We start from the raw sequence: 10,994 nt of genomic DNA on the forward strand, positions 1-10,994 counted from the left end.
TTTTCTTCAGCCCATTTAGCAAACTTTGATTCGCGCGCTCCACTTGGCCATTCCCCTGAGGGTGGTAGACGGACGTGAAGATTTGGTTGATGTGCAATTCTTTGAGCCAGCTTGATATCTTCCTGTCAGTGAATTGTTTGCCATTGTCGCTCACAATTTCCATAGGAAGGCCAAAACGGCAAATGATGTGGCTCCAGATAAATTGCTTCATCGCCTCAGCTGTGATTTTTGCTAGTGGCTTGGCCTCAACCCATTTTGTGAAATAGTCTATCGCCACTACCAAAAATTTCACCCGCCCTTGCGCTTGCGGCAGGGGCCCCACAATATCAATGGCCCATTTGTGGAAAGGCCATGCGGAGGTCACTGGAATCAAGTTGTTCTTTGGACGCATGGTGTTTGGCGCGTAGCTCTGACATGCCTTGCATTTTTGGATTTCTTTTAGCGCATCCAAGTACATGCCTGGCCAATAGTAGCCTGAACTCATTGCCTTGGCAACCACCATGCGCGGACCAGCGTGTATTCCACAGATTCCTTCATGAATCTCCCTAATCACATAGCTTGCTTCTTCAGCATCCAGGCATTTCATGAGCGGTCCAAGATAAGAGCGCCGATATAATGTACCATCAAGTAGTTCATAGTTCTGCGCCTTGTGTCTTATCTTTCTCGCCTGTGCGCGATCATCCGGTAACGTCCCCTCCATCAGGAATTCCATTATTGGAGTTATCCAGGATGAAGGGGTTGTATGAATTACAAGGACCGATTGCGTTTGTACTGACGGGTTGCTCATCACTTCCACCCTGACATCTTTGCCAAAGTGATCAAAATTAGTTGATGCCATCTTACTCAACGCGTCAGCGGACTTGTTTTCGCTGCGCGAGATGTGTATGATTCTGAAGAAGTCAAACTGCTCAACGAACTTTTTTGCCTGCTCTAGATATAGAGGCATTGTGTTCTCCTTGGCGTCATATAGGCCGTTGACCTGAGCAGCTACCAAGTAAGAATCAACATGGGCCTCTAGCCTTTTAACTCCAAACTTGCGCGCAATGCGCAGACCAGCCAGCAGGGCTTCATACTCAGCCTCATTGTTGGTACTCTTGAAGTCCAACCTAATAGCATAAGTATATTCATGATTATCAGGGTCCACCAGTTTGAGGCCTGCGCCGGACCCTTCGCTGTTGGAGGCTCCATCAGTGAATAGCCTCCAAACATCTTCTTCATCATTTGCTCGCGGAGGGTCTACCTCGCGCTGAGCTTCTTCAATCTTTCCCTCTGGGATTTCCGTGATGAAATCCGCCAAAACTTGACCCTTTATCGCTGGACGGGGCTTATAAGTGATCGTGTGTTCACCTAATTCCAGCGCCCACTTTGTCAGCCTTCCGGAGAGCGCGGGGCGTCGCAAGACTTGCTGGATGTTGTAACCAGTCAGAACTTCAATAGGATGACCATTGAAGTATCTATGGAGCTTGCGCGACGCGTGTGTTAGTGACAAAACTAACTTTTCCATGATGGAATAGCGCGTCTCAGGGTCTGTGAGCACCCGACTCACATAGTATATTGGCGTTTGGATCCCCTTGCGATCCACCAATAATACTGCGCCGATCGCGCGGTCTCCAGCTGACAGGTACAATGTAAGGGTTTCGCCAGGAAGTGGAGCTGTGAGCGCTGGCAACTTTATGAGACATTCTTTTATCTCAGTGAAAGCTTGCTCAGCCTCAGGCGTCCACTTGAATTGGCTCTTCTTCAAACAGTTCCTCAAGGTGTTAACGAATGGAGTAGATTTGCTGGCGTGGTTCGCTAGGAACCTGTTGATTGACACCAATCTACCATTCAGCTTCTGAACCTCTTTCATGGTGGATGGTGAAGGCATGTCAAGGATGGCTTCCACCTTTTCAGGGTTCACCTTGAAACCATCCTTAGTGACCATTACACCAAGAAATTTCCCCTCTTCTGCACCGAAAGTACATTTGCTCGGGTTGAGCTTCATGTTAACTTCCGTTAGGCGCTGAAGAGTTTCCTCGATGTCTTTGAGCATTTGTCTCTCCTCCCTGCTCTTGATCACCAAATCATCAACGTAGACTTCTAGATTTCTTCCGATTTGTTCACTGAAAACCGAATCCATAAGTCTCTGATAGGTTGCGCCCGCATTCTTTAAACCAAAGGGCATTTTTGTGTAACAAAAAACACCCTTGTCGGTTCTGAAGGCAGTCTTGTCTTCATCCTGTGGTGCCATTTGAATCTGGTGATAGCCTTTGTAGGCATCCAGGAAACATTTGAGCTTGAATGGCGCCACGGAGTCCACCTTTGCGTCGATGTTTGGGAGGGGGTAACAGTCTTTCGGACATGCTTTGTTGAGGTCCTTGAAGTCAATACACATTCTCCATGACCCGTTGCTTTTCTTTACCATCACAGGATTGGCTACCCATGTCTGGTATCGGATCGGGCGGATGATGTTTGCGCGCAACAGGTCCTCCACTTGCTCATTCATGGCCTTCGCCTTTTCATCCCCCATGATTCTCTTTTTCTGAGCAATTGGCTCCACCGACTTGAACGTGTTAAGAGAATGTTGCGCCAAGTCTCGCGGAACCCCCGTCATATCGGAGTGTTGCCACGCGAAAACCGACGTGTATTTTGTGAGCAACTTTTTCATTCTCAATCTCGTTTCGTCTGAAATGGTAGCGCCAATTGTGACCGTTTGCTCTGGGAATTTTGGGTTTAAAATCCACTTCTCTGGCGCATTGTCAGCCATTGGAAGTTTCATTCTCCCTTCCCGCGGCGTGCTTGTCACTGCGCACAAATGATCGCGGTAAACAAATGTTACGCCTGTTGGTGTAGGGAACCCCAATGCGCCGTGCGCTGGCGACGGTACAGCATTAAATTGAGCAATCGTTCCCCTACCCATGATCATATTGTGGCATGACGTGGTGGGCAAGACCAAGAAGTTGACAACTTCGGCTCGCTTGTGCTCATCATCCCCCATAGTTAGTTCAAACTGAATCTGGCCTAGGGGATGTATGATTTCATTTGAGACACCACAGATTGGTGCGTTCACAATTTCGAGGCGCCAATGAAGAAACGTGGATCTACTCACTGGTAGCAGATCTACTTTCCTCGGGTGTGATTATACTATTTCACCGACGGTTCTTCTGGATCAGTGTTCTTCCACCTACAAAATGAACAGCGCCGTTACTTACCCCTCAGAAAGGGACAGAGGGGTCCTCTTTGGGGTAACCCTCCGGCGTGAGAATCAGTATATTTGTGGAGAAGATAATAATGTGTCAGAGAATCTCAAGAGTATTTGCTTAATTGCTCAATACCCTTTGGTTGTGAGACTGTGTGATTGTATGTAACTGACTGTGAATGAATGTGATTCAATATGATTGAATGTGTGATCACTGCTTGTAACTGTCAATGATTGAGTATGAATGTCCCATCAAAGTGGAGTTGATGCTGTATTTATAGTGCTAGGGTTACCACCGGTTGGGCTCAACCTCGTTGGCTTCCTCCAATCGCACTGCGCCACGTGTCCTCTGGGACACCTGGCGCTTTCTCGTTGGTTGTAATCACGTGGTAACACATGTGTCATGCTGAGTTGTCGACCTTTCATTTGGCAGCTATCAACATCAGCATATTCTTTCTCCTTAAAAAGATGCCTTCTGGAAGGTTGTCTGACGTGCACAATCAAGGTTGCCCTAATCCTGATTGGGATAAGGACGAGGTTGATTATGCGCACGTGTGATATGCGCCCATCCTGAGGATGCGCGAGGTCTTCTCTTTATTCTCACGCGCAGATATTTCATGCGCAGATGTGATATGCATGAGCATGTGATATGCGCCGCGCGCTGATGCGCTGCGCGCATATGTGATGCGCGAGCATGTGTGTCTGGGCAGATGTGATATGCACGAGCATGTGATATGCGCCACGCGCATATGTGATGCGCGAGCATATGTGTGCCTGGGCATATGATGCCTGAGGATGTAACGTATGCGCCATGCGCATAGGTTTTGGCTTTGTGTCTTCACAATGTCTTTATCTTGTGGGTTGACCCGCCTTGCTCGGTGTTGAGGCGGGTACATACCTCTTCACATGTACTTATACACAAAATTCATATTTTTATGCATTCATCTAATGTATTTCTAAGTAAGAATATTAGTCCAAATTTAATTCCGAACAGAAAGATTAACCGAATAAACTGAACCAATTAACCAAAAACCATTTGTTTAATTAGTCGAGGCTAAATATTGAACAATGCGCGCCCCTATTTCTAAGCATACGTGTGTGACTAAAATCCTATGATTGATGTATTCAAGCTTTAAAATCTTGCAACAAAATGATGATAATTAGATGGAATTGAGTTATACTCAAGACCGAGTTGAATGTAATAACCATAACCAAGGACTACATCGATGAGTGCATTCTGGGTGTTGGTTTAAGTGTTTTGGATAGCAGTATAAACTGAAATCTACCAGTTAATTATTTTGTGGTTGAAATTCACCATTAGTTGCACCTCAAGTTTCTACAAGTTTTACAGTTTTATTTGTGTTTTTATAATGGGAGGTAATGAACCCAAGTTCGATGTGTAAACTAGAAACATATGAGGGTAATATACATATTAGTTTACATGAACCATAGGTCCACACCGGTAAACACTTTATATTTGTTTTTATTTTCTTTTGATGTTGGTTAATAAAGTATTAACTCGCTAAACATTTTTTATATTTCTAATTGTTTTTTGTTAATAAAAGGTATACAAAGTTTTGACAAGTACGAAATGTAAAACATGGAGCTTCTAAACAAATTAAATGTATACCTGGTATATACGAGGCACTGACAATCAATATTGTATTGAAGAAGGTTTTACAAATATATATAAACAAATAAAGACTAAGATTATCAATATTTGTTTTAAATCCGGTCTATATATATACACTTAGAGCATTCTCAATCTATTCTCTAATTGTCAACCCCATTAATTTAAGGTATGACATATCCAATTGCTAAAGTAAAAACCTAAATATAGGCTCTCACTTTTGATCTATACCGTATAATATATCAACTATCTTTGAATCACCATATACTATATAACAAAACAAAAGAGAAAAAATAATAAAAAAAAAAAGAATTTATGAATACGGATAAGGAATAACATGTGGAAGATTTTTAAAAAAAGATAGATAAATTTATGAAATAGTGATTTTTATATAAATTATATAGAAGAATATATGAAATGGGCTAAGAATGCTCTTAGATTTGAATCTATGTGACATTCATTGGACAAGCCCCCGTTACAAATTTCACAAACGTTGAGGAAGTTTGCCAAATTGTAATTGTAGTCAATGATTGCAAACTTGTAGTAACAAACAAACAAAGTGGGTCTCAACGTCCCATCTCTCCTTCACCCCCCCCCCCACACACATATATATATATACTAGACGAGTGTCCGCGCGATGTAGCAGGTGTTTGTACCTGTTAATCACGTACAAATATAAGTGTTTATGGTTCGGTTAAAACCTTGAAATCGTTTAAATCGGTGATTGGTTTGACTTCTTTTTTCTTTTTCTTTTTTACTTTCGGTTTTTTGGTCGGTTTCAAAATTTTCAAAACGTGGTGAACTGTTGGTTCGCGATTTATATCGGCAACCGACCATATGAAACCAGAAAAGACTGTAAATTAACCTAATTGCAATATGATTCATTTTGTAATCTTTGTTGTTATTATTTCACGTCTTAGATTTTCCATTAATTTTTACTATTTATGTAACTAAAATTATCATTTTTTATTTATGATCATCTCAAGTATCATATTATGTTGGTATTTAGTTAAATGATGGTACATGATTTCGCAAGTGATCGATTCTACATTTTTTTTAAAAGTTTTATATAATTTACTATAAAACGATTACAATAAAGTGGCAGGCAAACGGGCAAGCTGCGCCGCAACCCCCTTTTGTACATTTAAATTATTAATTATTGTAAACTAAATTTATTATTAAAGCTTAAACTATAAAACCAAACTGGAACCAGACCGTTAGTAACAATTCGGTTTTAACTTTCAATGGTTGAGTTTGGTTTTGGACGACAAAAAATCAGTATTAACAGTTAGACTCACAAGTTTAACTTAAAAACCATCAAAACCGACACTGAACACCCCTACGTAACATATTAATTTATTTAAAATGAAAAAAAAAATTACAACAATATCATATCCAAATTAAAGAGAATAAAATGCTCGTTTTTATGGCGCAATTTGTTTATAAAAATATTAACGTATGAAAAGGCTATAGTCGTTTAAAAATCATGGGTGAGAAGTTAGTTTACAAGTTAAATTAAAAACATAATATAGTTAAAGATGAGGAACCAAACTTGTAAGTTGAATTTATTGTGTTTAAAAGACATGCTTACCCTTACTAACACATATAACTCATGTTTTAAGTGTTGTAAATTACTTAAAAATGAGTGTCTTATTTTGCCTTTATTTATGTCGGTTTGTGTGAGTATGACGAGTTGACGGTAACGTTAGACGTGTATAAACAGTGTTACAAATGCAAAATGTCAGAAAAATTATGGGTATAATAAAGAGACCCAACTACTATTTTAGACCCATAGACTGCCACGAGAATAAAACTTTATAAGAAAAAAGGTTATAAAAGACCACAAACAAATTTTCTTTAAAAAAAAAAAAGAAAAAAAAATAGTTCTCGTGTTCCTCTTTCATCAACTAATAATAACTCGACCGGTGTGGCCCTATCCAAATCCAATCACCGCTTTGCTTTCTTCTTCTCAACACTTCCATTCAATTTCACAAATTAGGGTTTCAAACTCCATCAATCAATGTCACTCTAAATCAACCACCAATTCCATCACTATGGAAGCTCGTAGTAACAGCAATGGTGCCGCATCCGCCGCCGCCGTACCACCGTCGCCGATGACCAACGTGAATGCTCCGCCACCGTTCTTGGTTAAAACTTACGATATGGTTGATGATCCGAGTACGGATAAGGTTGTTTCCTGGAGTGCTACCAATAACAGCTTCATTGTCTGGGATCCACCCGAGTTCGCTAGGGATCTTTTGCCCAAGTACTTTAAGCATAATAATTTCTCAAGCTTTGTTCGCCAACTCAATACTTATGTATGTATATTATTCTCTTTCCTTGCTTACTGAATTTTAAGTATTTGATATGTTTCTAATTCATTAGGTGCTCTAGGGTTTCATTTTTAGGAAAAGTGTTTTTGGCTTTATTTAAGATGTTTAGTTTTAGGTTTTTATTTTTCATGGGATTGGGGATGTTATGAACCTCTGTATCCAGAACTTATTGATTAGTTTTTTAGGCTCATGCCCTGTGGATTTTATGATTAGAACCAGTCCATGAACCTATGCAGTTAATGCGGAAAAATATCATATATCGCAGTCGGATATCAGTAATTTGTAATATGTAATATCATGTACAATTTAATTTAGCTATTTAACACTAACGATTCAGTATACTCTTCTACAGTTAACACATTAACCTTTTGTAACTTGCAAAACACTAACAATTGTAGCAAGCAGGAACTGATTAAGACTTAAAACACTAACATGTACCACTAAAATTTGACAATTAAGACTTAAAAAGCTGATATCGGTCAGATCGCTGATAATATCGGGACCGCTATTTTACCAAGGGACTGCATAGTCATGAAGTTAGGATGAGAGATACTGAAATAAGTAGCAGTTTATGGTATTTGGGAAAAAGTTACAGACTCTGGTTTCAAACATATGATGGTAGCAGAAATAAAGGAAACAATTGAGAAATCGGTGATTTGGTTATGGTTTTTTCATAAGGCGAGCACACTGGTTTCAAATATGGATAGTAACAGTGATAACTGAAACAATAGAGAAACCGGTGGTTCGGTTATGGTTTTTTCATGTCCAGTTTTATGGTTTGGTGATGACTTGTGGTTATATGTGTGTAAATAAATGAAATAAATAAATCAAACCACTAGTTAAAGTTTAAACCAATCTATATATATTTTTATATAATAAGATAGTATATGTCAGAGAAGTTTTTGTTATAAGTAATTTAGTATTTGCCACTCCTTTTCTATGAAACAATATAAGCTTGTTGCCTTTTATTTTGCCCAAAACATGATTGGATGTATCAACTAAAAAAGGCTTTAATTGACCCATGTGTGGAACAGGTTAACCAAATCCTTGGTTTAAAAAGGCGCCGAGGCGTTTTTGAAAACGCCTTATTTTAGGTAAGGCGCTAAAATACATGAGGCGCCCTGAGGCGCGCATTTAGCTGGCGAGGCGTGAGGTGCTTGAGGCAGCGCCTCATGTGATTCAGTCCAAATTAGATTGAAAATGTAGCTGTTTGGGCCATCTGCTTAAAATAATAACGTTGGGGCTCATCTATAAAACATTACCCAACCGCATTATATATATTTATCACTTTATATTTAATTCAAACCACTCTTTAATTTTCATATTCAAAGTTTATCTTCTCCAAATATCAACCTTCTAGTAAAATATGTTTAGTTTTACAAATATGTTTTATCTTTATGATTGATTTTCAAGTAAAATATGTCATGTATAATTAATTTTTAGTATTTTTAAATAAGAACGCCTCACATACGTGAAGCTCTCGCTTCGCGCTTCGGATTTTTGAATCAAAACGCCACGCCTCGCCTAACGCTTTTTTAAACCAAGACCAAATCAACTAAGCCACCTGGCACCTTTTCCAATAACCTAACCGATAGGTTATGAAAATCTGAAAACCGAGTGATCAACTAATGCTCACCCGTAGTTTTGTGAGTATAGTTATTAGAAAAGATTATTTCTGTCTTTCTAACTGTTGACCCACTTTTGTTTCCCTTCTCAAATTGTCATTTAATTGTACGTGGCTTAGAGCTAATTGAGAGCTTGAACTACAGTTCCACAATTTGTTTCTACTTTGTTTGTTTGCATTCTGAATTTCTCATCCTTCTTTTTATGTTCCTATCTGTTAATTGGATATCTTCTGCTGTGTGCCTATTTATCTGTGTTTAACCTTAACAGGATGTGCAGTCTTAGTTATTTGCTGCTAAAAACTTTTATGCATTTAAATCTTGCTATCTGTTATTCAAGTTGTGAACTATAACACGCTAACAGTGACTACGTGAATGCCCTGTATACGTGTTCTGGATCTTTTGTTCCTCCAAAAATTAATTTATGCACTCTGAGCTTTAATAACTATGTTTATTAGTTTACCGCGTCTTCTTATGTCTTGTTTTATCATGCACGAGCTAATTCAATCCTTTTCTATTATTGTTTCTTTTGAGGTGTTAAAAAACAGGGATTTAGAAAAGTCGATCCTGATCGCTGGGAATTCGCAAACGAAGGATTTCTGCGTGGTCAAAAACACTTACTAAAAACTATCGTCCGGCGAAAATCAGCTTCAGGACACCCCCAACCGCCTCAACAATCTCATCAACAAACATCCTCAGTGGGCGCGTGCGTGGAAGTTGGAAAATTTGGTCTAGAAGAAGAAGTTGAAAGACTAAAACGAGACAAAAACGTTCTAATGCAAGAACTAGTGAGGTTAAGACAACAACAACAAGCAACAGATGGTCAAATGCAGTCAATGGTGCAACGTCTTCAAGGAATGGAACAAAGACAACAACAAATGATGTCGTTTTTAGCAAAAGCAGTTAACAGTCCCGGGTTTTTGGCTCAGTTTGTACAACAGCAAAATGAAAGCACCCGTTTAATTACTGAAGGGAATAAAAAACGAAGGTATAAAGAAGAAGTTATTTCAAATGAACAGTCTTCTGATGGAAGGATTGTTAAATACCAACCCGTGATGAATGATGCAGCACAAGCAATGCTTAAACAGTTAATGAAATTAAATAATTCCTCACCTCGTTTAAATGCGTTTAGCTCAGGGGTTACACTTCAAGATGTCACACCACCAGCTTCGGTTCAGCCTTATTTACCAGCAGTGACAGGCGTACTTTCTGCGCCTTTAGAAGCAAACTCTGAAGTGGTTGCAGCGGATCCTTTCCCAGATATAAGCCCGATAATAGATGCTCAAGATTTGTCTGATGTGTCTGAGCTGTCACAGTTGCAAGACATGATGACAGATGTCAACATTTCCAATGATGGTTACATGCACTCTGAAGCACAGAATCAGGCACTTTTGGATGAGAAACTTGAGTTGGAAATTGGTAGTTTTTCTCCTGATGTTGATGCGGAATGGGATAATAATATGTATACTGAAATGGAGAAATTATTGACTGCGTATGACCCGTCATGGGAGCAGTTTCTTGAACAGAGACCCGAGGGAGATGGGAATGATGAAATGGAGGCGGGGCCCGTAGATGAGAATGTGATGGAGGGAAGTGAAAACAAGCCGTCTGAAACCGAGTTTGTTTCTTCAAATAGCAAAACAACTTGACTATAATTCAAATATGATTTGAGGTAAATGCCCAAAAGTATTATAATGGAGGTTCTACTCTTGGTCTGTTGTGTTTTTGTCTTGACCTTGATTTAGCATTTCCCTGTCCCCTGCAAGTCTGCTTTATTTTTTGCACGAGGTACTTCTATAGTTCTATACTAATGATTTTAGACACGCGTCTTGTTTTTCATTAAAAAACAGTTATGAATTTCCTCCCTTCATTCTTGTTTGACGAATGGTTTGAAGAAATGGGCGTGAGAAAATTCTTCACAAATAGCTCATTTTAAGAATTGGATCTGTGATGCACCGGCACCATAGTGGCTGGACCTGTTCTGACAATTTTTTACTCTAAAACGACATTTTCAGCCCGACCTATCTTTGGTGATGGTTATTGATCTGAACTTAGTCGCTACTTGTTTCAGCCCAGCCTATCTTTGGTAATTCTTATTGATCTTAACTAAACTGCTACTTGTTTTGACGTGTATTCATATTGATTAGAAGCTGTTTTTGACCAATTAGCTACTCAATCTGCCCACTTTACCTTGTTTAGAAGCAACAATGTCAGTAGCAATTTGGTTAGAA

At 39.3% G+C, this 10,994-nt stretch overlaps 1 protein-coding gene across 1 annotated transcript; it reads left to right on the plus strand.

Moving 5' to 3' along the window:
* Positions 1-6,683: 6,683 nt before the first annotated feature.
* On the plus strand, positions 6,684-10,627 carry LOC143611240 (heat shock factor protein HSF8-like). The gene is made up of 2 exons (XM_077085495.1): positions 6,684-7,126; positions 9,312-10,627. Exons 1-2 carry the CDS (start codon positions 6,863-6,865, stop codon positions 10,410-10,412), a joined length of 1,365 nt encoding a protein of 454 aa, XP_076941610.1. The 5' UTR covers positions 6,684-6,862; the 3' UTR covers positions 10,413-10,627.
* Positions 10,628-10,994: the final 367 nt, after the last annotated feature.

This window comes from Bidens hawaiensis, unplaced genomic scaffold (assembly GCF_021521415.1).
Source record: "Bidens hawaiensis isolate Kalapana, Puna unplaced genomic scaffold, B.hawaiensis_p1.1 tig00030267_1, whole genome shotgun sequence".
Classification (NCBI taxonomy): domain Eukaryota; kingdom Viridiplantae; phylum Streptophyta; class Magnoliopsida; order Asterales; family Asteraceae; genus Bidens; species Bidens hawaiensis.

What these genes read in the sequence shown, in the direction of transcription:
- LOC143611240 (XM_077085495.1), top strand. Translation starts at nt 6,863, where the DNA reads ATGGAAGCTCGTAGTAACAGCAATGGTGCCGCATCCGCCGCCGCCGTA. An exon ending in TTCGCCAACTCAATACTTAT is followed by an intron (nt 7,127 to 9,311) that starts GTATGTATATTA and finishes GTTAAAAAACAG; the next exon opens with GGATTTAGAAAAGTCGATCC.